Below are 27,890 nucleotides of genomic sequence, written 5' to 3' on the forward strand. Positions count from 1 at the left end.
CCAGGGACAGGGCCCTAGACCGTCAGCTGTGTAGAAATGAATTTCCAGATAGAGACGGAAAGTAGTGAAGCCAAGTAAGGTGCTTATTAGGAGGAAAAAGTACAGTTCTTGTGGATAGACACATGGGTGGGCTCAGAGAGAAGGTCGCCCCCTTGTGGTCGTTTGAATCACTTTTATGGGGCATTTCTTCCAGGTTTCCTTTGACCAATCATCTTGCTTTGCCTGGTTCTGAGTCCGTATTTGGTGTATCTCAGGATCCTCCCGTGTGCGCGCGCATCTCTCAGCCAAGATGGAGTCTAGCAAAGAGGCCTATGCGTAGTTGACGTCATTTACTCTGGGGTGGCGCCCCCTCCCTTTTGGTCCTCCAAGAAGCCTTTCTGGGCATGTGTAGTCGGGGAAAGTCTCCTTGACTTTGAGAATAAGGAATATGTGGTCTTTTATCTCTTATCTGGGCAGGGCCCAGCCTCCTCTCTCGATTGTCCTGTTATTGATATTCTGAAGTTTCTGTCCACAGGGAATGAACTCCAGCTGCTTACCCTGGGGCCCATCTATCTCCTGCCTCAATATGCAAAACAAAGTAGTTAAAATGTTTAAATAAATCAGAAGCTATTTAGTATAATATAAACTATTACTATTGCATTTTTTAAAAATGTAAATATGTGGCATTCAGTGAGTCTGTACTGTCAGCATTTTGCTTGGACAATAAGGAAAGGTGGAAAGAGCATGAGCTTGGAATGCAGAAAGACACAAGTTCGAATCTTAGCTCAATTTATTAGCTGTGGGAACCTAAATGAGTTCCTTAATCTCTTGGTAGCTCACAGTTTCTTCCTTGATAAAAAGGAGATAATTCAAGGATTAAATGAAGCCTTAGCTACTTTTCTGGGTACATAATAAGGACTCAGTAAACAGTAGCTGTTATTATTGCTATAAACATCTTATAACATAGATCAAATATATTTCACATCCTGAAAATGAGTGGAAGAGAAACTTACATTAATAGGTGATCACTAATTAGAGAAAATGATATTGTACCATATTTAAAACTTAAACCAGATATTTCATGAAGCGTTCCCATTCTGAATTTAAGTCAGTTAAATCCTAAAATCTCAAGAATAATTCTCTTACCTCTTAATTCTCCTAACTACCATTAAGATTCAGCAGGCCCAATTCTAATCCTTGAATTTCTTTTTTGAGCTATTCTATTTGTAGGACTGATATTTCATGACTTTTATTCTTTCTTAGAGGTCTCCCAAAGAATAAACAGAAATTTTACTCATTTTTTAAATAGAATAAAACTCATTCTATCTTAAAATTACCATAATGGTTCACTGGACTCCTTTGTAAATCTAAAATACATTATGGGATCTTAGTATTCTTATTTTTCATATGTCTCATAACATTTTGCTATTTCATTATCCTAGTAGTTATTTCATTATTATTTGTCAATTATTCCTAACTATGCTAGAAAATGTCTAAAAGAATAAGACAACAGAAGAATGATGAACTTGCTTCAAATGGTGGTTCTCAACTAAAGGACTTTTGTCCCCCAGAGGACATCTGGCAATGTGTGGAGATATTTTTCATGGTCCTAAGTGAGCAGTGTGTTTCTTGGCACTTAGGTGGTAGAAGCCAGGAACACTGCTAAACATCCCACAGTGCATAGGTCAGCCCCTGACAACAAAGAATTATCCAGCCCAAAATGTCAACAGTGCCAAAGTTGAGAAGTCATTTTTCATTTTATGCACATAATGGCAGAAAAAAGAAAACTGACAAAATAGATCTTTCAGAATTATCAGATGGATCAAAAGATGATTGCAAAGAGACAGACAGCAGTACAGTAGCTTCTAATTTTGGCTGTGAAATTGAAAATCTAAGACTCTGAGTCTCCAGAGAACAATATTCTAGATGAAGTTCTGAAATTCAAGCATTGATGAGTGACCAATATATTTATAAGGACAAAAAGGAACCATGGTATTCTCATCCATTTAGTCATTCAACATGAAAACTTCACTGTGCAATCTTTTACAAGAACCGGAACCATCTCATTTTTCCAAAAGGATATGTAATAGTATTCTTTAATCTTTTTTGATATTTGTGCAACTAAATTTTTCTTATTTTTTTGGTTGCGCCGGGTCTTAGTTGTGGCACGTGGGATCTTTGTTGCGGCATGTGGGCTCTTTTAGTTGCGGCATGCGGGCTCTTTCAGTTGCGGCATGCAGGATCTAGTTCCCTGACCAGGGATCAAACCTGGGCCCCCTGCACTGGGAGCATGGAGTCTTAACCACTGGACCACCAGGGAAGTCCCTGTGCAACTAAATTTACTGAAATGGTTCACATGTGAAGACATGCCAAAGGTAGGTGTGCAAATAAAGGTGGCTGGGACAAAACAAATAATGTAAAAATTTTTAAATGTATCCAATTAATCATACTAATTACTGTTTATGCATCTAAAACTGAAAATGTTTTGCAATTATGAAGCAAAGATGACTGACTTCAACAAAGTTACATACCACCAAAGTTCACAGAAGTACTGAGTTTTGAATATGCAAGTGTTAAGTAGTACCAGTAGTAACAGTAAGCTAGAACTTATCAGAGATGTATTTGAAATCATTTAGAGCTGAGACCAATCTAATTTTAAGAAAATTAAATATAAAAGCGTTGTTACAAAGTGAGATGAATCATTTGCTGTTTAGCACAAATACCTACTTAATCCTTAAGTAATGAACTACCTGGTACATTAAAAATGTGATTAATTTAATATTTTAAGCAAATTTATAATGCTTAATGACTTTTCCTTACTCCTTAATAAATGGAAGAAAATCATTCGTTAAAACTAAAATTTCTTAAACTTAGTAAGATCTGAGAATACTAAGAATGTATTATTAGTATCGCTGTACACTTTGAAATGAAATCTAAAAGGAACATGATGAAAACCTTCAAAGTTGCTACAACCTCTATACTTTCATAACAGAACTGACAAACTTTTTGCAAGGAATTTCTGAGTGATGAATAAACGATACTCAATATTTCCAATAAATGATGCTCGAATAATAACCTTAATTTGATACCGTAGTTCATAGTTTAAGGTGTTTTAAAAAATAACGTTGAAACAAAATTAGAAAAATATTTATACCTTAACTGACTGTAAGATGCTGGTCCCCTGTTCAGTTTCAATTTTGCAATTATCACACTCAATATTTTGGACTTTCACACAGCCAGACCCTGATGACTTGATATTCAAATCTAGAAGTGAAAAAAAGAAAAACCAAGTTAGTACCACGGTTAATGAGCTCCAAAGCATTTCAGTGTCCCGCAGAAATCCAGCTCCTCAGTTTACTGAATTCTGGAAAGAACACAGCTGTCAGCAGCCTCTCTCTAAAGGTAAGAGATCTCCACCACAGCAACAGGACCAAATGTAAAGCCCTTTTCTACCAGTTTTTAAAAAATAGTTACTTCTGTTGGCGGATATCATCTAAAGAGAGAAAGTAACATAGGAGATAAGTAAAGCAGGTCAAAGATTCCAATTCTTATAGAAGATCATAGAAGCCTCTTCACCACTGAGAAAATACACAAACACAGATTTCAGTAAGAGTACAGCAAGTTAACAATTCATTATGGTGAACTGTATAAGTCAGTTAGCTTATTCTCTTTTATATTAATGAAAGTTTAAAGATTTGCTCCCAAACTTCCCCCAAGTTAAGAGCCTACTGCAGGAGTAGCATGGATCAGTATATATGACCATGAGTTCGGTTTTCAAATCCTACCTCTAACCTTTCATATGTCAAAAATAAAGATATTATCACGCAGCTATATCACAAGGTATTTGAAGAAATAAAAAGTGGGAACAACTTTGAAAAATCTAGTACTGAATAATATTAAAACCTCAAAATTGTGGATAAATAACAGTGATATATATGAAGAAAGTTTGGCAAATAAGCCATACTTAGCTTTAAAGTTTAACTTTAAATTCAATTTAAGGTGTAACCTTAGGTGTCTGTGTATAAAAATTAAAAATCTTTAAAACACTGATATTTAATACCTAGTTCAAATAAATATTGATGATTTCCCTTAAACCAGACCAGAGAAGTAATGCTGCCCCAAACACAAACTACTGGGGTCTTAGCACTGCAATTCCAATAGTTATGGCATAAAAATCAATTTCTACAGTTGAGTATATGGCAGTCTCTATAAAGGCAAAATTTTGGTTGGGATTAATATAAAATACATAAAAAGACAATTTTACCCCATACTTACATGGATGCAAATGTAACTGCAAAACTTTCAGCCAGTTAAGTAGTGTTACAACTTAAGGTTTGATCTCAAGCAGTAATGATAGGCATGGGGAGAAGAAAACAAATTCTAAATATATTCTACCCTCAGTAGGTGGGTAGAGAAGTTAAGGCTAGATATTGAGTGGTAGTAATGCTACGCTCACTCATTCACTGAAACGGTTATAGACAAACTGGAGGAACACGAGTAAGTATGAGGAAAATTGAATTACGTTATTTGAGGGGCCTGTGGAATACCCACATGTTAACAGTAAATTGGAAATGAGATTCTGGCTCTAAAAAGAGGAATCAGCAAATAATAAGGTTTGGGTAGTTCCATTTTTATCTGTGCTGCCATAAAATTTTGCTTATCTCTATTTCAACACTGTCTATTTTGTACTACATAATACATTGGCAAATCTTCCTCCCCACCCCAGACTGTTAACATTTTGAGATCAGGGTCTCCTATTCACCTAGGCTAGTTAAAAAAAAGTTGAGAAGCAATTAAGGCATAGTGGTTCAGCAGACTCCAGTCAGTTCAAATCTCAGCTCCACCACTTTATATCTGAGAGAAAATAGGCATATTTCTTGATCTAAGCCCACTACAAATTAAATTTCATGAAGGCACGGATTTCTTCTACTTGTTCACCCACAATAAATACTTAGTATATGAAACTTGCTGTATCTCGATTCCCTCATCTTAAATGGTGACAATAACAGTGTCTATAATACAGTGCAACTGTAAGGATTGGAAAAGATTATCTTAGAAGTGTTAGTTGCTATTACGATCTTCATTAGTATCTTCCTTCAGTCCCGGGAAGGCGGAGAGCCACGGAAGACTTTCCTAGAAAAGTGCTGCGTACACAGTCGTTTCCATGTGAGAAATAACGTGGAACCCAAACACCTAGGAAACATATCTTGCAGCCATTATCAGTTGAAGTTTCCCAGGTAATCTTACTATGTGTTTTTCTTCATGGCCTGCTACTCAGAGAAAATTTACTTAGGCCAAAATGAGTGGGGACGTTTTCAGTAAGAAGCCGGGTGCCTATTAGAAACCAAACACCTGGTCCAAGTTCGATGGAACATGCTATAGACAAGGCTGTTTGGGGACAGACGCCAGGCGGTGAGCAAGGGGAAACGCGGACGGTCTGCCATGCCACTGGGTGGATTATCAAGATGCTTTAACCCTGAAAAATACACCACATTGTTACCGACAAAGTGCAGTGCACAAATAGGAACAAAGTGCCAAAGGAGAACAGAAGGGGCTCCACAAATGTTATTCGGCTTAGATTATTCCAAATCATGTTTCCATTCAATTTATAAAATTGCTGTAATTGAGAACCTAATTCCTAACTACTGCCCAGAAACCCAAAGCATAACAGAAAAAAAGAGGCAACCTCCGAAGGCGTAAATTGTAAATTAGGTTGGAAAGTCAGATCCAAAGGGACCAATTAAAAACGCACGTCGGCCTAATTCTATAAATTCACTGGATGTGCCCTGGGACCCAAGCCCGTTTAAACTTCACTTGCCAAACTTCAGGGGCGCGTTCACTTCCACGGACGCCTGGGGGTCGATGACGTCAGACACGATGGCCACCTCCTTCTGCGCCTCGTCGTACCTCACCTGCAGGCTGGCCACAGCCCCACCCTCCACTCCGCTCACCGCCACCAGCACGCGGTCGCCATCCGGGTAGGTGAGAGGGTCCAGGGGCCTCACGGCTACGGAGCACGGGAGCCGCGTCCGCAGCCGGCCGAAAGGGCTCACCAGAAGTGCCCACTCCTTCAGAGTCCGGCGCGCGGGACCAGACCGAGAGACGTCGGGCTGGGACCCACCTGAGCCGTACAGCCGGGCCTGACAGGCCCCACACGCACAGCGCCCCGCGACCTCGCGGGCCCACACTCGGAGCAGACAGAGCCGGAGGCAGCCCAGCCCCCATCCCGAGCAGGAGACGAACATGGCGTGCTCTCACGCTCCCTCAGATCACCTCAGCCACAGGCTAGTCTTGCCACGGCCAGTCGACTTGGCCGCTGTGCCGGCTCAAGTCAAAAAGGAGACACTTGAGAGGGTGTGCTGAAGCAACAGCAAGACTGCTCACTTAGTTCAGCAATTTAAACCTCAGCTACACACGCCTCGGCGGCAAATTGGAATTTCAAAGCTCTAAGTATCCACCCTGACCCTGACTCCTCGCCTACTCCCGCCCCTTTCGCAAAGGCCGGTGGGATAGGTAGTTCTAATGGAGTCAGACGTCGAAGGGCTCTCTCTGCTTAGAAACTACATTTCCCAAGAGGCAATGCGCAAGGTAGTTAAGGCTAGTAAGAGCAGGTGTTAGACGGGACTCGGAAGGCAAGCGCTCCTTCCCTCTAGCCAATTATCCATTGGAGGGACGGGGGGGGGGGGGGGGGGGGGGGGAAAACACACACCAGAATTCAACTGGCCAATGGAAAGCGTGGAAGGCGACAGATGGGCAAGGCTGTGTGGTTTCCTTGGATACCGAGGACGCTACTTCTTTGGAGAGGGTGGAGCTTTGGAGTGAGACGAGGAAGCCAAAACTCACAGAGAAAAACAGGAGCCTAAATAAGGATCAGGACGGAGGGAAGTGGTAAGAAATTGCGCTTTTAAAGGTGAGAACTAGATGCAAAATAGGAGTACCCTCAGTGAGTGGTTAGTTCCAAACTTCATAAACTAGTGCGGGGTACCCTGGGATGGAGAATCCCTAGGCAAGAGGATCACTACCAGTCAGTGTTTTCTGAGGAAACTCCCTCTTTGATATCAAACATAGGAATAGCGTTAGAGTCCTGTCTCCTTCCTGACTCTAAGTGATCTTACGTCAGTTATTGAACGTCTCTGGGTTTTAACCGCTCGCTCTTAAAATGAGGTCAATAATACCTTCCTTGTCTTGCCTCAAAGGGTTTTTGTAGGGATCAAATGAGATAATGGATGTGAACACGCTGCACAGGCTGCCAAGTTGCAACTTAAATTATTATATTTTTATTCTATAGCATAGACTCTAAGTTACCAAGAAAAATCTGAGCGATCACGATTTGTGTTGACAGCAGCATTGTTCTCTTTGACTACAAATGATCCTCGGTTTTAGGACTAAAATAAGATGAGAGAGAGAGAGAGAGAGACATAGTGCCATGGGAAGAGTATGGAATTGGTTATTTTCCTGGCTCGGCCATTGGTTTATCTCTGTCACCTACACCTGTTTCTTCCACTTTAAGATGAAGAAGGATTATACTAAATGACTCCGTAAAGTCTGTTTTACCTTTTATTATTTTATGGGCAATTTAAAAATGAGAAAAGATCTATTTCCTCCTTTCCTGCTATCTCTCCCTCCCAGTGCCAGTTCCTCCTCCTACAAATTATTCCCTAAGTTCTTTAGCAAAGACACACTGCAAACAATGACATCCAATAAAATGCAAGTGCTGAAACTGAATGCCATAAAAAATTGAAGCCCTTGACCAAGTGCAATAACCAGAATTACTGGGAGTAATAGTGATAGAGGGATGGGCTAAAGTCCTAATGAACTGAGCTAAAGTCCTCAGGGGCCCAAGTCACAGGGTTCTTTGCAAGCCATTACCTTGTTAGAAATTCAGTGTTTTTCTTAAGTTATCCTTTCCTCCTTTCTGTCCCAGTCCTTCCTCCCTCCTTATTCTTCCTCCTTATGAAGGCTCACAATAGGTGCAAGCTTTTAGGTTCACCAAGTTCCCACTGCATACTAGTTCTATCCTTGGCTTTGTGTTTCATTTGGTCACAATTATTCAAACTGATCTTCAAACGGTCTTTTTAATGAAAATCCACGGGAATAACTGTGAAAAAGGCATTGGTTTAAGAAAGCTGAGAATGCACTTAAATTTGTTGTGCCCATGCCAAATATTTTTAGATTAAATAGAAAACCCTATTAGATAATTTTGTTTCTATGGTAATTTTTCCTTTTCTGACGCAACCCTAGTTAGTGGAATTGGCACCTGAACAATAATTGCATATGTGGCAAAATCATTGTTTTACTATTTTCAAATAAACAAAAGAAAATTGACAAAAAATTACTTTTTGGATCATCTGAGTTTTAAAATGGAGAAAATTATGTATATTAAGGTTAACGTAAGATATTAAAAATTTATTGATACTTTTAAAAGTCTAATGACATGTATCAAGTCTGTCCACATATCAATAATGACCAATAAAAGTACTACCTTCCACCTGTATGACACTATATTATTCAAAGCATGTTTACATGTATCATCTCATAGTATCCTCACAAAACACTCTGTGTTTGGCAGGGCAAGTATTATTATGCTCACATTATTGATGAAGAAACAAGTTTTGAAAGATTAAAAAACAGTTAGAAGGTCTGACCCTCTTACCACTTTGTCAAAAGGTCCTTCTATCTTCCTGACACCTTTGGAGAAAAAAAAGTTATTTATGAAATGAATAGAGAGTCATATGTAACTCTCCCGCATATTTAGAGTTTACTTGTAGCGTACTTTTACACGTTCAGTTTTTAAAAAGCCATTCCTGTGGTCATGAACATGTCCAGCTGGTAGGAGTGTAAGTTATTAAAACTTTCAGAGTTCAGTTTAGCAATATGCATAAAACACCTTAAAAATATGTGTATCCATGACCTGGAAATTGTACTTTTTGGAATTTAATGTAAACATAAAATTAAGGATGTTCACAAAAACTTACATTTACGGAATTTTTTTTCAGGATTACTTACGATAGTAAAGAATTGAAGCAACTTAAATGTCCAAAAATAGGAGGGTATTACATAAATTAGTATACATATGGAATATTATGCAACTTAAAATTGTATTTTGAAAATTATTCAATGATACGGGAAATCTTCCATAACATAATTGTAAAGGAAAAACCTACAATTCTCCTTCTGTGTATGTCTCCTTGACTCTCACACAACTACCACACTCACATAGTTTCACTTCTGACACTTCTAGTAATCAAATGTGTGGAGGTTTTCCCCCTGCAACAAGCGACAATTTAACTCACTTCTGACACTAATGTTAGATTCCACAGGTTAGGGGCTCATTTCCCCAAAACCACTCCCATCCACTTCAGATGCCAGTCACAAGTAGTAGGTCCTCAGGTTACCCACAACTTCTATCTCCTTTGGCTACAAACTGGAGATTCCCACAACCCCCTCCTCAGGTTCTATTAATTTGCTAGCGTGGCTCACAGAACTCAGGGAAACACTTAAATTTACCACTTTACTAAAGGATTTAATAAAGGATGCAGATGAACAGCCAGGTGAAGAGATGCAGAGGGTGAGGCCTGGGAGGGTCTGGACCGCAAGAGCTTCTGTCCCCGTGGAGCTGGGATGTGTCCCCGCTCCTGGTGTGGGTGTGTTCACCAGTCTGGAAGCTCTCCAAACCCCATACTAGTGGGATTTTTATGGAAGCTTCATCACGTAGGCATGATCGATTATTAACTATATTTTCAGTCCTTCTTCCTTCTCAAGAGACCTGGGGGCAGGGCTGTAGATTCCCAGCTTCTAATCATGTCTTGTTTTTTCTGGTGACCAGCCCTCATCCAGGAGTCTACCCAAAGGTGCTTCATTAGAACAAAAGACACTCCTATCACCCAGGAAATTACAAGGGTTTCAGGAACCCATATTTAGGAGCCAAGGGCAGAGACCAATATATATATATATATATTTCTATTATCTCATAGTAATGTTAAGTGACATGAGTAGAATACCAAATTGTATGTAGAGTATGATCTCAATTCTATAATAATAATAATAGGAATGTTAACATATATTCCATAGAAACAATTGCAGAGAGAAACACACAACTTGATAACAATGCTTATCTCCAAGTAGTAAGGTGAATTATTTCTTCATTTTTTTATGTGTCTTCAATAATGAACATATATTACATTTATAATTTAAAAAATTTAAATGCATTTCTTAGCATATACTGTTTCCTAAGACTGACTCAAATAGTGAAATAGGTGGAGGCTTTCTTACCATCTAAATGCCATCTAAATATTCTAAATGAATATTTTACTTAATTTAATAATTAATATTCAATAAATATACAATTTAATATACCAAATGAAAATTCCGTATTGAAATTTTGTCTGAGTTATTTTATGATTGACTATTCTGATAGTTAAAGCCACATTTTAAGCAGCTGTTGCCTAAACTAGCCTAGTGATTAAATCTTGACACCTCGCCCTGTGATGAAGACTTATACTTCAGACAGCCTAATGGAACAAATTTGTTCAACACTGGATTATACATTCTTTAAAGTGAACTACATTCTCTCATTGAGGGACCGAGTCTTTTCAAGTGTTGGGGTGGGGAGGGCGAGGCCCCTGCAGCTGGGAGTCCCCTTCCCCCCAGGGCTCTTCTTCAGACTTTCCTGAACTTTGGCTGAAGTCCCCTGGCTCCTGGCCGAGCTCAGGAGATCCCCTCCCTTTGTCTTCCATCCCCTTCAGAGGGGCCAGCTGCTGTGGCTTAGAGAGTCCTTCTCGGAGCGACCCATCATCAGCCCCTGAGGCTCTCAGGCTGCAAAGTCATAAATATCCAAGGTCTCTTGTCCATGATAGGAAATGGTCACCATGTTAAGTTCTGTGGACTGAATCTATTCAGAAAGGGATCTCTCTCAAGTTTAAGAAAGGGAAATTTACTTGCCTTGTGCTACAAAAATAAGAAACTTAAAGATTCGTCCTTAAAGATCCACTGACTTGCAACTTCAAGGTCCTAGGCGAGGATAACTTGTTATAAGTATTTTCATTACAGCATTAAAAAATGCCAGGTAGGTTTTATAAGTCAAGGAACTCTACAACTCCTACACCTTACGAATGACAGATGATACTTGCATGAAATTGGCAACTGTCTTCCAGTAAAGCCCTAGGATTTACAAGATGCTCTGAGTGACATCAGTCACCAAAACCATGAGTGGACAGCCACAACAGACTGTCACAAAAACGAAAAGACAACCTACAGAACGGGAGAAAATATTTGCAAACAATGTGACCAACAAGGGCTTACTTTCCAAAATATACAAACAGCTCATACAACTCAACAACAGAAAAACAAACAACGTAATCCAAAAATGGGCAGAAGACCTAAATAGACATTTCTCCAAAGAAGACATACAGATGGCCAATAGGCACATGAAAAGATGCTCGACATCACTAATTATTAGAGAAATGCAAATCAAAACTACAATGAGGTACCACCTCACACCAGTCAGAATGGTCATCATTAAAAAGTCTACAAATAACAAATGCTGGAGAGGGTGTGGAGAAAAGGGAACCCTCCTGCACTGCTGGTGGGAATGCAAGTTGATGCAGTCACTGTGGAAAACAGTATGGAGGTTCCTCAGAAAACTAAAAATAGAATTACCATATGATCCAGCAATGCCACTCCTGGACATATATCCAGACAAAACTATAATTCAAAAAGATACATGCACCCCTATGTTCATAGCAGCAGTATTCACAATAGCCAGGACATGGAAACAACCCTAAATGTCCATTGACAGATGAATGAATAAAGATGTAGTACATAGACACAATGGAATACTACTCAGCAATAAAAAAGAGTGAAATAATGGCATTTTCAGCAACATGGATGGACCTAGAGATTATCATACTAAGTGAAGTCAGAAAGAGAAAGACAAATACCATATCACTTATATGTAGAATATAAAATATGACACAAATGAAATTATCTATGAAACAGAAACAGAATCACACACAGAGGACAATTTGGTGGCTGCCAAGGGGGAGAGGGTTGGGGGGAGGGATGGAGTGGGAAGTTGGGGTTAGCAGATGTAAGCTTTTATGTAAGAATGGATAAATAACAAGGTCCTATTGTATCGCCCAGAGAACTATATTCAGTATCCTATGATAAACCATAATGGAAAAGAATACATTAAAAAAAGAATGTATATATAACTAAATCACTTTGCTGTACAGCAGTAATTAACACAACATTGGAAATCAACTATACTTCAATAAAAAAAATTCAGTAAATGGACAGCAGAGGGCATGAGAGAGTTTTCAGAAAAAAATGTAACCTAAAGAAAGGATTCTGGAATTCAGTTTAACTGGGGGAAGCCCTAGGAATTTGCTAACTTTCTTAATTATAAACTTTTGAAATAAATATATCTTATGACCTCTGTTCTTCTTATGAATCTTAATAAACTCAATAATCTAAACAAATAACTAACAATACTAAGAAGTAGTTAATGAATATATAGGCAGTCCTATTTGAAATCTACATGTTATTTATTTTCATGTAGATGATGTACAGGAAAAAGCTTGTTATTTTATGTAGTCAAATTTCCCTCACTTTAAACACCTTGAGAAATTGCCTAGTTTACAAATATCTGAAGAAGATTCTCATGGTTGGGGGGGATATGAGTACTTTGCACATTAAAGCAATATGTATTTGTGTGTGTGTGTAAGATAATATTTATTGCAAACAGAAAGCTAACTTATAATAGAAAAACTTTAAAAGCTCACTTTAGGCTAGAGTTCTTGTATGTGCTAACACTTCATTCCATTTCTACAAAGTAGCAATAGTGTTGCAACCATTTACACTGCAGTAGCATTAATATACTCTTTCAGTAGAAATTCCATTTACATTTTATATAATTTGAGGCTATACTGTTAGTTATATAGAGGTTCAGGATTAATATTGCTTCCTGATAAAATTTTATTGTCATTAAATAATGATCCTCATTATCTCTAGTACTGCTTTCTATCTTGATGTATATTTTTATCTAATAATAATATTTTCATCCTTTTATTTCAAACCTGTGACATTATATTTGGGACTTGTCTCTTATAAACAGAATACAGATAGATATTTTAAATCCAATTCAACAATCTGCCTCAACAAGTAAATTTAATCCACTTACTTTTTTTGGTAATTACTATTACATTTGTAGTTATTCTTACCATCTTCTTTTGTGTTTTCTATTAACCTTGCCTTTTTTTGGCCTTTTTGTTGCTGTTGTTCCTCTTTTTCTCCATTCATATCTTTAGTTTAAATGTTTTTCTTTGTTCACCTTTTCCCTCTATAGTAATTTGAAAGGCTGTATTACTTCTAATCATTATCCTTAAATTTTTCACATACTCACTTGACTTAGCAAATGGCTAATCAATATCTCCATCTTCCTCTCAAAGAATAGAATTCTTTAACATAAGTCTTTTCCCTTCCATCTTGCATGTCATTTATTGTCTTGTGTATGTTTGTTCCATCTTGTTTTTGAAGCCACATGAATAGTTATTATTATTGTTGCTATTTATATGTAATGCTTATTTAAATTTAGCAGCATTTACCAATTTATTTCCTCATCTCTTTCCTTCTAGATTCAGTTTTGTTGTTTTGTTTTAAATTTATTTATTTATTTATTTTTGGCTGCGTTGGGTCTTCGTTGCTGCACGTGGGCTTTCTCTAGTTGCGTCGAGCGGGAGCTACTCTTCGTTGTGGTGTGCAGGCTTCTCATTGCGGTGGCTTCTCTTGTAGCAGAGCACGGGCTCCAGGCACGTGGGCTTCAGTAGTTGTGGCATGCGGGCTCAGTAGTTGTGGCTCACGGGCTTAGTTGCTCTGCAGCACGTGAGATCTTCCCGGACCAGAGCTTGAACCCGTGTCCCCTGCATTGGCAGGCAGATTCTTAACCACTGCACCACCAGGGAAGCCCCTCAGTTTTTTACTGAAGTATATTCATTGTGTATATTCAATGAGAGTCTCTGAGTAGTTTCTTCAGACTTTGAAATGTTTTTATTTTTACCTGCTCTCTTAAGTAATAATTTAGTTGACATATACTGTCTCTCAGTACTTTGAAGAGGTACAGTTTTTACTAATGAGAAGTCTTCTATCTGTCTAATTTAGTTGCTTTGTGGAGAGTCTGCTTTTTCTCTTTGGTGATTTTTGGAACTTTTTTCATTGTTTTAATAGTTTACATTTCAGCACTCTGTGTAGGTTTAGTTCTTTTTGTTTACTTTGCTTTGTTTTAAAGTCAAGTTTATTGAGGTATAATTTACACACAGTAAAACTCACCCTTTTTAGGTATACAGCTCTGTGAATTCTGGCAAACACATAGAGTCATGTAACCACTATGACAATCAGGATATAGAACTTTTCCATCACTGCCAGAAGTTCCCTCATTTCTCTTTGTAGTCAATCCTTGTCCCCCAACATTCACCCCTGGCAACCACCGATCCACTATCTGTCCCTATACTTTTTGCCTTTTTCAGAAACTCATATAGTAAATGGAATCATATAGTATATAGCCATTTGACTTAGTATAATATATTTGAGATTCATCCATGTTGTTGTATGTATCAGTAATTGGTTTCGGAGTTTTATTCCATTACATGCATGTACCACAATTTGTTTATATATCCACAAGTTGATATTTGGGTTGTTTCTAGTTTTTGGTGACTATATAAAGCCAATATAAACATTTGTATATAGTTTTTGAATGGATATATGTCTTCATTTCCCTTGAATGTGTATTTACATATGAGTGGGGGATGGCTGGGTCATGTGGTAAATGTATTTAACTTCATAAGTAATACCTAAACTGTTTTCCTAAGGAGGTACACAATTTTGCATCCCCACTAGCAACATGTGAGAGTTCCAGTCACTCCACAGCCTCACCAACACTTGGTATTGTCACTTTTTAAAAAACCACTCTAATAGGTGTGTAGTTCTCTCTCGTTATGAGTTTGATTTGCATTTCCCCAATTACTAATGAAGTGAGCATATTTTCACATTCTTTTTTTTTTTTTAAAGACTTTTTTTTTTAAAGGAATTACTTTATTTTTATTATTTATTTATTTATTTATTTATTTTTGGCTGTGTTGGGTCTTCGTTTCTGTGCAAGGGCTTTCTCTAGTTGCGGCAAGCGGGGGCCACTCTTCATCGCGGTGCGCGGGCCTCTCACTATCGCGGCCTCTCTTGTTGCGGAGCACAAGCTCCAGATGCGCAGGCTCAGTAGTTGTGGCTCACGGGCCCAGTTGCTCCTTGGCATGTGGGATCTTCCCAGACCAGGGCTCGAACCCGTGTCCCCTGCATTAGCAGGCAGATTCTCAACCACTGCGCCACCAGGGAAGCCCTATTTTCACATTCTTATTTGCCATTTGTATATCTTCTTAGGTGAAATATCCATTCAAATCTTTTGCCCATTTTTTGTTGGTCTGTTTGATTTCTTATTATTGAGTTTTGAGATTTCTTTATATATTCTTGATACCAGTCTTTTGTCAGATACATTATTTGGTCACATTTTTCCCCCACCTGTGGCTCTTGTTTAGTTTCCCAACACTGTCACCTGAAGAGCACATCTTTTAAATTTGAAAAAGTCCAATTTGTCTATTTTTTTCTATTATGATTGTGGTTTTGTGTCCCATCTGAAAACAAAACAAAAAAACCCAAAACTTTCTCCAAACCTAGGTTGCAAAGATTTTCTTCTACATTTTCTTTTGGAAGTTTTTTACTTTTAGGTTTTACATTTAGGCCTATGCCTCATTTCAAGTTAGGTTTTGTAAATCATGCAGGGTATGAGTTGAGGTGCATTCTTTTATATAAGGATGTTAAAAATCAGTTGTTCCAGCATCATTTTTTGGAAAATATGATCATCTTAATAGATTAAAAAGAAAACATTTAGCAAAATTCAATACCCATTCCTGATTAAAAACCCTCCAGAAACTTGGAAGAGAAGGAACTTCCTCCACCTAATGTAGGCATCTATGAAAAACTTATACTTAATACCATATTTAACCATAAAAGACTGAATGCTTTTTTCCTTTTTTTTTTTTTTTTTTTAAATATATATTTATTTATTTATGGCTGTGTTGGGTCTTCGTTTCCGTGCAAGGGCTTTCTCTAGTTGCGGCAAGCGGGGGCCACTCCTCATCGTGGTGCGCTGGCCTCTCACTGTCGCAGCCTCTCTTGCTGCGGAGCACAGGCTCCAGACGCGCAGGCTCAGTTAGTTGTAGCTCACGGGCCCAGTCGCTCCGCGGCATGTGGGATCTTCCCAGACCAGGGCTCGAACCCGTGTCGCCTACATTGGCAGGCAGATTCTCAACCACTGCGCCACCAGGGAAGCCCGCTTTTTTCCTTTTAAGATCTGAAACAAGGCAAAGTTTTTCACTCTCACCACTTTATTGTCCTAGAGGTCCTATACAGTACAATAAGGCAATAAAAAACTGAAAGGAATCTACATTGGACAGAAAGAAGTAAAATTGTCTATGTGCAGACAACATGATCATCTAAGTAGAAAATTCTAAAGAATATTATACAAAGCTAACTGAATTAATTAAAAAGTTTACAAGGTTACAAGGTCAGTAACAAAAATCAATTCTATTTCTAAGGACTAAAAATGGCATTTGGAAATTGAAATTTAAAAACAATACCATTTACAATAGCATACAAAATGTGAAATACTTAGGGATAAATTTAATGAAATATATGCAAGACCTATTTTCTGAAAACTGTAAAACATTGCTGAGAGAAACTGAAGAAGATCTAGATAAGTGGAGAGAAATACCATATTCAAGTAAACTAAGACTCAAGACGGCATATCACTCCACACTGATGTATTGATTCATTGCTCTGTCAAAATTCTAGCAGGCTTTTTAAAAAATAGAAATTGACAAGTAACTTCTAAAATGTATATGGAAATGTAAAGTACCAAGTACAGCCAAAACGATTTTGAAAAAAGAACTAAGTTTGAAGACTTATACTACTTCATTTTAAGACTTATTGTAAAGCTACAATAATCAACATAATGTTGTATGGCTATAAGAATAGACCTTTAAATCAATGGGACAGAATAGAGACTATAGAAATAGACCTACACATATATGGTTAATTAATTTTTGAGAAAGGTGTTACTATAATTATAATATGACAATGGGAAGAGGATGCTTTTCCCAACAAATGATGCTGGAACATTAAATATCCATATGCCTCTCCATCCACTCTCCAAAAGAACATCAACCTTTACTTCACACCATACACAAAAATTTGAAATAGTTAAAAGATGCAAATAGAAGGGCTAAAACTATAAAAGTCCTGGAAGAAAATACAGGAGGAAATCTTGTGACCTTGAGTTTGGCAAAGATTTCTTAAATAAGATACAAAAAGCATGAACCATAAAAGAAAAAAACCCAATAAATTGGATTTCCTCAAAATTCAGAAGTTTTGCTCTTCAGAATGAAGAGACCAGGAGAGATTGAGAGAAAATATTTATGAAACGTATTGATAAAGGACTTGTATCCAGAATACACAAAGAACTCTTACAACAATGATAAGAAGAAAACCTGATTTTTTTAATGAGCAAAAAAAATTGAATATACACTTAAACTAAGAAGATATATAAATGGCCACTAAACCCATAAAAAGATGCTCATCATAATAAGTCATTATGGAAGTGCAAATTAAAGCCACAAAATTAAAATTAGATACCACTACAAACCCACCAAAATGGCTAAAACTAAAAAATACTGACAATACCAAGTGTTGACAAGGATGTGGAGCAGTGGGAACCCTCATACACTGCTGGTGGGTATATAAAATGGTACGACCACTTTGGAAAACAATTTGACAGTTTCTTATAGAATTAAACATAACTTACCATATGACCCAGCAATTCTACTCTTAGGTATTTACCCAAGAGAAATGAAAACATATGTTGACATGAAGACTTGTACTTGAATGTTCATAGCAACTTTATTCATAATAGCCAAGGGCTTCCCTGGTGGCACAGTGGTTGAGAATCTGCCTGCCAATGCAGGGGACACGGGTTCGAGCCCTGGTCTGGGAAGATCCCACATGCCGCGGAACAGCTGGGCCCGTGAGCCACAATTGCTGAGCCTGCGCGTCTGGAGCCTGTGCTCCACAACAAGAGAGGCCGCAATAGTGAGAGGCCCGCGCACCATGATGAAGAGTGGCCCCCGCTTGCCACAACTGGAGAAAGCCCTTGCACAGAAACGAAGACTCAACACAGCCATAAAAATAAATAAATTTAAAAAAAATAGATACAATTAAAAAAAAAAATAATAGCCAAAAATGAGAAACAAATGTCTATCAACTGGAGAATGGCAAATAAATCATGGTGTATTTGTACAATGGAGTAGCATTCAGCAATACAAGAAATGAAATACTGATATCCAGTATCCAGCAGTGTAGAGGAACCTCAGAAACCTTATGCTTAAATGTTAGAAGACAGAAATATATATGATTCTATATACATGAAATTCTAGAAAAGGCAAAACTACTGGTTGTTACCAGGTGCCTGGGATGGAGGGGATGGGGGTTGAAGGGACACTGGCTGTAAAGGGGCATAAAGGAACTTTTAAAAAGTGACGGGAATGTTTGTGGCAGTGATTACACAACTGTCAATATTTGTAAAAACTCATCAAATTGTATACTTAAAATTATGAGTTTTGTTGAACATAAATTATATACCTCAATAAAGCTGAATTTTAAAAAAATTTACTCAATTCATGTTTCCCCTTTCCTCTCCTCCTCCTGAGCATGAGACCCAAGTTCAGGGTTATTAGGTAGCATAATACTTCAGGGAGGTTGGTGTCTGACCATGCTGACTCCTCCTGAGATATGCATCCACCTGGGTCTCAGATATGGGTCTTCATGCTGGCATCTTCTGAGAATTCTGCATCCCCATCTGGTGCTCAATTGTATGGTCCACAAAGCTTTCTGAAGCAGTGTCTTTTCATCATAACACTAAGGGCTCTTGGGGTATAGCACTCCCAGCCACACTCAACACCTACCCCACTCCACTCTGTAAACTCTCTTGGGCCCCTCTCTGCCTAGACAGTTTTCTTTGCTATCACATGAAAGGACAGAATTGATGATGGCTCTGGAAACTTGCCACTTTCCCCAAGTCCCACTTGGGGAAGGAGGCACGTTATCCCTCTGATGTCCTTGAAGTCCAAGTTGCACTATTTCATTTCCTGAGCTTGATCCTGGGTGAACAGGGTGCCTCAGGGGCCCATGTCAACTTGTTTCCTCACCACCTCTCCTTGTTCCCCAGCTCAGAAAGAGGGTGTTTTTTTAATTTTTATTTTTAATTTCCTCTTCCAATGTAAAGTAGGAAGATTGCCTTGCTAAATATTCTTCTAACCCTATAAGTAATGTAAGAACCTTTGCCCTTAGAGGAAGGAAAGAAATTAAGTAAGGGATGCTCCCCGGGGAGAGGAAGACAAAAGGAGAGATCTGCCTGGGGCCAGATGAAGCCTGAGAACAGGAAATACTCATGCAATGAAAAGAGGAGCCTGTGACGTTTCCAGATATGGGAGAGGGAACTTTGCCTGCTTTACTTACTGTCTAAAGCTGACTCTTCCCTGACTCAGAGTTGACACCTATTCTTTTAAGGACTTTTAAAATTTTTAGTTGCTCCCTTTCTCCCTCTCCAGTACCCAATATTCTATATAGTCTTTCTTATCCTAGATTTAAACATGTCACAGTGGGATTTGAAGATTAGGTTTACCAGGACTCTCACACCAAATCCTAAGGAGAGCTCTGGGACAAAAATCATGCTCAAGAGGACCCAAGTTGCCTTTTTCAGATCATAGATTCCTGAAATAATTTGGTCCAGGCCCAGGCTGACCTCTGTTTATTTTTTCCCTATAAAAATAATCTAAGGCATATCATACATGAAAGCTGAGGAACCAGGCAGTGACGGGAGGAAGCTACCATTTATTGAGGAACTATATGCTGGGTCTGGGCTGAGACTTCACATGCGGTGTCCCATTTAATCTTCACAACAACTCTTAAATCATCTTGCAGTTAAGGAAACAGACACTTAGAGGCTAAATATCTTGCCAAAGTTTACAAAGGAAGGGGAGGAATGAGATTCAAGCCCAAAGTGAGGAACTTCCGAGTAGTCAATTGCATTAGGCCATGCTGTCATGCTGGTAGACTGAGTTAAAGCCACTAATCCCAGTCTTAGATGAAATAACAGGAGAAGGAGGAGGAGGAAGGGAGAGACCCGGGCTGTTGCAGATGGGAGGCAGTGATGAAACCAACCAGAGTTCTTGGCCTTCCCCAGTTTAGAGAAATTGACTAGAGGCCAGACAAGAAATTCAGGCAAGGCTTTACTGGGGCCCCTGCTGCAGCAGCGGGGAGCGGGAACAAACAACAGATTCTCTTGCTTGCTCCCTCGTGGGGTGTGGGTGGGGGAGGGCGAGCTTGTCCCTTATATGGGGTGAGGGTAGGGGTGTGTCCAGGGGTCAGGCCGGAGGGGTGGCTTAGTTGTTTTGCCCACCCCTTAGGTGGTGTTGCGTGCAGGGGGCATGCTCAGTACCCTGCTTCTGCTCCCAACACCCTGTTTTTGCTCCAGGCTCCTCAAAAGTGGCAGTTGCGTTTTTTGGTCTTTTTGTATGTTTGGGGTCCAGAATTTGCCCCAACTGCACATGCACGTGGTTATTTTTAGTCGCATACAGGTTCTTTGTATTTTGTTGCTAGAGGAGAGGTGTGTCCAGGTGCAAGCACTGCAGCACTGCAGCAAAGGGGCCTAGGTCCCAGCCTGTCTCAGTGATACCCCATTTTTCATGAAGATCTTTGCTAAGGAAACAGACCCATGTAGACTCCTGACTGTGGTATGGGGAAGAGAAAAGGTGTAAATGACAGAGGAGATTTGCAAGGCAATGGCCTACCTAGATAAGATAGACAACTGTTGTAATGTTATGAATGTGCTTTCTGGTATCTTTTTTTTTTTTTTAACATCTTTATTGGAGTATAATTGCTTCACAGTGGTGTGCTAGTTTCTGCTCTATAACAAAGTAAGTCAGCTATACATACACATATATCCCCATATCTCCTCCCTCTTGCATCTCCCTCCCACCGTCCCTATCCCACCCCTCTAGGTGGTCACAAAGCACCGAGCTGATCTTCCTGTGCTATGCGGCTGCTTCCCACTAGCTATCTATTTTACATTTGGTAGTGTATATCTGTCCATGCCACTCTCTCACTTCGTCTCAGCTTACCCTTCCCCCTTCCTGTGTCCTCAAGTCCATTCTCTACATCTGTGTCTTTATTCCTGTCCTGCCCCTAGGTCCTTCAGAACCTTTTTTTTTTTTCTCTAAGCTTCCATATATATGTGTTAGCATATGGTATTTGTTTTTCTCTTTCTGACTTACTTCACTCTGTCTGACAGACTCTAGGTCCATCCACCTCACTAGAGATAACTCAATTTCGTTTCTCTTTATGGCTGAGTAATATTCCATTGTATATATGTGCCATATCTTCTTTATCCATTCATCTGTCGATGGACACTTAGGTTGCTTCCATGTCCTAGCTGTTGTAAATAGAGCTGCAATGAACATTGTGGTACATGACTCTTTTTGAATTATGGTTTTCTCAGGGTATATGCCCAGTAGTGGGATTGCTGGTCATATGGTAGTTCTATTTTTAGTTTTTTGAGGAACCTCCATACTGTTCTCCATAATGGCTGTATCAATTTACATTCCCACCAACAGTGCAAGAGTGTTCCCTTTTCTCCACACCCTCTCCAGCATTTGTTGTTTGTAGATTTTTTGATGATGGTCATTCTGACTGGTGTGAGATGATACCTCATTGTAGTTTCTCTAATGATTAGTGACGTCGATCATCCCTTCATGTGTTTGTTGGCAATCTATATATCTTCTTTGGAGAAATGTCTGTTTAGGTCTTCTGCCCATTTTTGGATTGGGTTGTTTGTTTTTCTGATATTGAGCTGCATGAGCTGCTTGTAAATTTTGGAGATTAATCCTTTGTCAGTTGCTTCATTTGCAAATATTTTCTCCCATTCTGAGGGTTGTCTTTTCGTCTTGTTTATGATTTTCTTTGCTGTGCAAAAGCTTTTAAGTTTCATTAGGTCCCATTTGTTTATTTTTGTTTTTATTTCCATTTCTCTAGGAGGTGGGTCAAAAAGGATCTTGCTGTGATTTATGTCATAGAGTGTTCTGCCTATGTTTTCCTCCAAGAGTTTAATAGTGTCTGGCCTTACATTTAGGTCTTTAATCCATTTTGAGTTTATTTTTGTGTATGGTGTTAAGGAGTGTTCTAATTTCATTCTTTTCATGTCGCTGTCCAGTTTTCCCAGTACCACTTATTGAAGAGGCTGTCTTTTCTTCATTGTATATTCTTGCCTCCTTTATCAAAAATAACATGACCATATGTGCGTGGGTTTATCTCTGGGGTTTCTATACGGTTCCATTGATCTATATTTCTGTTTTTGTGCCAGTACCATACTGTCTTGATTACTGTAGCTTTGTAGTAATAGTCTGAAGTCCAGGAGCCTGATTCTGCAGCTCCGTTTTTCTTTCTCAAGATTGATTTGGCTATTCAGGGTCTTTTGTGTTTCCATAAAAATTGTGAAATTTTTTGCTCTAGTTCTGTGAAAAATGCCATTGGTAGTTTGATAGGGATTGCATTGAATCTGTAGATTGCTTTGGGTAGTATGGTCATTTTCACAATGTTGATTCTTCCAATCCAAGAACATGGTATATCTCTCCATCTGTTTATATCATCTTTAATTTCTTTCATCAGTGTCTTATAGTTTTCTGCATACAGGTCTTTGGTCTCCTTATGTAGGTTTATTCCTAGGTATTTTATTCTTTTTGTTACAGTGGTAAATGGGAGTGTTTCCTTAATTTCTCTTTCAGATTTTTCATTATTAGTGTATAGGAATGCAAGAGATTTCTGTGCATTAATTTTGTATCCTGCTACTTTACCAAATTCATTGATTAGCTCTAGTAGTTTTCTGGTAGCATCGTTAGGATTCTCTATGTTTACTATCATGTCACCTGCAAACAGTGACAGCTTTACTTCTTCTTTTCCAATTTGGATTCCTTTTATTTCTTTTTCTTCTCTGATTGCTGTGGCTAAAACTTCCAAAATTATGTTGAATAATAGTGGTGAGAATGGACAACCTTATCTTGTTCTTGATCTTAGAGGAAATAGTTTCAGTTTTTCTCCACTGAGAACGATGTTGGCTGTGGGTTTGTCATATATGGCCTTTATTATGTTGAGGTAAGTTCCCTCTATGTCTACTTTCTGGAGGGTTTTTATCATAAATGGGTTTTGAATTTTGTCGAAAGCTTTTTCTGCATCTATTGAGATGATCATATGGTTTTTATCCTTCAATTTGTTAATATGGTTTATCACATTGATTGATTTGCATATATTGAAGAATCCTTGCATTACTGGGATAAACCCCACTTGATCATGGTGTATGATCCTTTTAATGTGCTGTTGGATTCTGTTTGCTTGTATTTTGTTGAGGATTTTTGCATCTATGTTCATCAGTGATATTGGCCTGTAGTTTTCTTTCTTTGTGACATCATTGCCTGGTGTTGGTATCAGGGTGATGGTGGCCTCGTAGAATGAGTTTGGGAGTGTTCCTCCCTCTACTATATTTTGGAAGAGTTTGAGAATGATACATGTTAGCTCTTCTCTAAATGTTTGATAGAATTCGCCTGTGAAGCCATCTGGTCCTGGGTTTTGTTTATTGGAAGACTTTTAATCACAGTCTCAATTTCAGTGCTTGTGATTGGTCTGTGTATATTTTCTACTTCTTCCTGGTTCAGTCTCGGAAGGTTGTGCTTTTCTAAGAATGTGTCCATTTCTTCCATGTTGTCCACTTTATTGGCATATAGTTGCTTGTAGTAATCGCTCATGATCATTTGTATTTCTGCAGTGTCAGTTGTTACTTCTCCTTTTTCATTTCTAATTCTATTGATTTGAGTCTTCTCCCTTTTTCCCTTGATGAGTCTGGCTAATGGTTTATCAATGTCATTTATCTTCTCAAAGAACCAGCTTTTAGTTTCATTGATTTTTGCTCTTGTTTCCTTCATTTCTTTTTCATTTACTTCTGATCTGATCTTTATGATTTCTTTCCTTCTGCTAACTTTGAGGTTTTTTGTTCTTCCTTCCTTAATTGCTTTAGGTGTAAGGTTAGCTTGTTTATTTGAGATGTTTCTTGTTTCTTGAGGTAGGATTGTATTGCTATAAACTTCCCTCTTAGAACTGCTTTTGCTACATCCCATAAGTTTTGGGTCGTCGTGTTTTCATTGTCATTTGTTTCTAGGTATTTTTTGATTTCCTCTTTGATTTCTTCAGTGATCTCTTGGTTATTTAGTAGTGTATTGTTTAGCCTCCACGTGTTTGTAATTTTTATAGATTTTTTTCTGTAATTGATATCTAGTCTCATAGTGTTGTGGTCAGAAAAGACACTTGATACAATTTCAATTTTCTTAAATTTACCAGGGCTTGATTTGTGACCCAAGATATGACCTATCCTGGAGAATGTTCCATGAGCACTTGAGAAGAACGTGTATTCTGTTTTTTTTGGATGGAATATCCTATAAATATCAGTTAAGTCCATCTTGTTTAATGTATCATTTAAAGCTTGTGTTTCCTTATTTATTTTCATTGTGGATGATCTGTCCATTGGTGAGAGTAGATTGTTAAAGTCCCCTACTATGATTGTGTTACTGTCGATGTCCCCTTTTATGGCTGTTAGCATTTGCCTTATGTATTGAGGTGCTCCTATGTTGGGTGCATAAATATTTACAATTGTTATATCTTCTTCTTGGATTGATCCCTTGATCATCATGTAGTGTCCTTCTTTGTCTCTTGTAATAGTCTTTATTTTAAAGTCTATTTTGTCTGATATGAGAATTGCTACTCCAGCTTTCTTTTGATTTCCATTGGCATGGAATATCTTTTTCCATTCCCTCACTTTCAGTCTGTATGTATCCCTAGGTCTGAAGTAGGCCTCTTGTAGACAGCATATATATGGGTCTTGTTTTTGTATCCATTCAGCCAGTCTGTCTTTTGGTTGGAGCATTTAATCCATTTACATTTAAGGTAGTTATCAATATGTATGTTCCTATTACCATTTTCTTAATTGTTTTGGGTTTGTTATAGTAGGTCTTTTCCTTCTCTTGCGTTTCCTGCCTAGAGAAGTTCCTTTAGCATTGTGTAACGCTGGTTTGGTTGTGCTGAATTCTCTTAGCTTTTGCTTGTCTGTAAAGCTTTTAATTTCTCTGTCAAATCTGAGTGAGATCCTTGCTGGGTAGAGTAATCTTGGTTGTAGCTTTTTCCCTTTCATCACTTTCAATATGTCCTGCCACTCCCTTCTGGCTTGCAGAGTTTCTGCTGAAAGATCAGCTGTTAACCTTATGGGGATTCCCTTGTATGTTATTTGTTGTTTTTCCCTTGCTGCTTTTAATATTTTTCTTTGGATTTAATTTTTGATAGTTTGAATAATATGTGTCTTGGCATGTTTCTCCTTGGATTTATCCTGTATGGGACTCTCTGCACTTCCTGGATTTGATTAACTATTTCCTTTCCCATATTAGGGAAGTTTTCAACTATAATCTCTTCAAATATTTTCTCAGTCCCTTTCTTTTTCTTCTCTGAGACCCCTATAATTCGAATGTTGGTGAGTTTAATGTTGTCCCAGAGGTCTCTGAGACTCTCCTCAATTCTTTTCATTCTTTTTTCTTTATTCTGCTCTGCGGTAGTTATTTCCACTATTTTATCTTCCAGGTCACTTATCCGTTCTTCTGCCTCATTTATTCTGCTATTGATTACTTCTAGAGAATTTTAAATTTCATTTATTTTGATGTTCATCATTGTTTGTTTGCTCTTTAGTTCTTCTAGGTCCTGGTTAAACGTTTCTTGTATTTTCTCCATTCTATTTCCAAGATTTTGGATCATCTTTACTATCATTACTCTGAATTCTTTTTCAGGTAGACTGCCTATTTCCTCTTCTTTTGTTTGGTCTGGTGGGTTTTTACCTTGCTCCTTCATCTGCTGTGTGTTTCTCTGTCTTCTCATTTTGCTTAACTTACTGTGTTTGGGGTCTCCTTTTCGCAGGCTGTAGGTTCACAGTTCCCGTTGTTTTTGGTGTCTGCCCCCAGTGAGTAAGGTTGGTTCAGTGGGTTGTGTAGGCTTCCTGATGGAGGGGACTGGTGCCTGTGTTCTGGTGGATGAGGCTGGATCTTGTCTTTCTGGTGGGCAGGACTGCATCCGGTGGTGTGTTTTGGGGTGCCTGTGACTTTATTATGATCTTAGGCGGCCTCTCTGCTAATGGGTGGGGTTGTGTTCCTGTCTTGCTAGTTGTTTGGCATAGGGTGTCCAGCACTGTAGCTTGCTGGTCTTTGAGTGGAGCTGGGTCTTAGCAGTGAGATGGAGATCTCTGGGAGAGCTTTTGCTGTTTGATATTATGTGGAGCCAGGAGGTCTCTAGTGGACCAATGTCCTGAACTCGGCTCTCCCACCTCAGAGGCACAGGCCTGACACCCAGCCGGAGCACCAAGGCCCTGTCAGCCACACGGCTCAGAAGAAAAGGGAGAAAGAAGGAAAGGAAGAAAAGAAAAAATTAAAAAATATTTTTAAATAAAAAAATTTAAAAGTAATAAAAGAAAGAAAGAAAGAAGACAGCAACCAAACCAGAAAATAAATCCACCAATGATAACAAGTGCTAAAAACTCTACTAAAAAAAAGAAACAAACAAAAAAAAAACGGACCCACAGACCCCTAGGGTAAATGGTAAAAGCAAAGCTATACATACAAAATCACACAAAGAAGCATACACATACACACTCACAAAAAGAGAAAAAGGAAAAGAAAATCCATATATAGAAAAGAAAAAAAGGAAGAGAGCAACCAAATCAATAAACAAATCTATGAAGGATAATAAACTCTAAATACTAAACTACGATAAACATAGAACCAGAAACAAATTAGATGCAGAAAGCAAACCCCAAGGCTACAGTTGCTCCCAAAGTCCACTGACTCAATTTTGGGATGACTTGTTGTCTCTTCAGGTATTCCAGAGATGCAGGGTACATCAAGTTGATTGTGGAGATTTAATCTGCTGCTCCTGAGGCTGCTGGGAGAGATTTCCCTTTCTCTTCTTTGTTCGCACAGCTCCTGGGGTTCAGCTTTGGATTTGGCCCCCGGCTCTGCATGTATGCCGCCTGAGGGTGTCTGTTCTTCGCTCAGACAGGACGGGGTTAAAGTAGCAGCTGATTAGGGGGCTCTGGCTCACTCAGGCTGGGGGGAGGGAGGGGTACAGAATGTGGGGGGAGCCTGTGGTGGCAGAGGCCGGCGTGACATTGCAACAGCCTGAGGCGTGCCGTGTGTTCTCCCAGGGAAGTTGTCTCTGGATCACGGGACCCTGGTTGTGGCGGGCTGCACAGGATCCCAGGAGGGGAGGTGTGGATAGTGACCTGTGCTCACACACAGGCTTCTTGGTGGCAGCAGCAGCAGCCTCAGCGTCCCATGCCCATCTCTGGGGTCCGCGCTCATAGCCGCGGCTCGTGCTCTCCTCACGCACTCCGAAACAATGGTCTCTTGTCTCTTTGGCAGCTCCAGGCTTTTTCCCGGACTCCCTCCCGGCTAGCTGTGGTGCACTAGCCCCCTAATTACTGCTCTGTGTTCACACAGCCAACCCCAGTCCTCTCCCTGGGATCTGACCTCTGAAGCCCGAGCCTCAGCTCCCAGCACACACCTGCCCCGGTGGGTGAGCAGACAAGCCTCTCAGGCTGGTGAGTGCTGGTCGGCACCGATCCTCTGTGCGGGAATCTCTCCACTTTACCTTCTGCACCCCTGTTGCTGCGCTCTCCT

At 39.1% G+C, this 27,890-nt stretch overlaps 2 protein-coding genes across 8 annotated transcripts in view; one reads left to right on the forward strand and one right to left on the reverse strand.

Moving 5' to 3' along the window:
- The window catches only part of FAM185A (family with sequence similarity 185 member A), a 72,198-nt gene extending 65,754 nt beyond the window's left edge, over window positions 1–6,444 (reverse strand). Inside the window, exons 1-2 of the mRNA XM_082473673.1 lie at window positions 5,798–6,444; window positions 3,134–3,243 (exon numbers count right to left, since the gene is read on the reverse strand). Coding sequence (XP_082329799.1) covers window positions 3,134–3,243; window positions 5,798–6,224 — 537 coding nt within the window. The 5' untranslated portion in view covers window positions 6,225–6,444. The remainder of the gene's footprint in view (window positions 1–3,133; window positions 3,244–5,797) is intronic.
- A 122-nt stretch (window positions 6,445–6,566) lies between these two features.
- CCDC146 (coiled-coil domain containing 146) overlaps window positions 6,567–27,890 on the forward strand; it is a 141,112-nt gene continuing 119,788 nt past the window's right edge. For 5 of the 7 annotated variants that reach the window (XM_082473456.1, XM_082473459.1, XM_082473462.1 and 2 more), the window contains exon 1: window positions 6,567–6,889. The gene's annotated coding sequence lies outside the window, so the exon portion shown is untranslated. Of the gene's footprint in view, window positions 6,890–18,311; window positions 24,627–27,890 lie in introns of those variants that run through there. The other 2 variants (XM_082473457.1, XM_082473458.1) reach the window with 2 other exon arrangements.

This window comes from Balaenoptera physalus (assembly GCF_965194825.1).
Source record: "Balaenoptera physalus genome assembly, chromosome: 8".
Taxonomy (NCBI): Eukaryota; Metazoa; Chordata; class Mammalia; order Artiodactyla; family Balaenopteridae; genus Balaenoptera; species Balaenoptera physalus.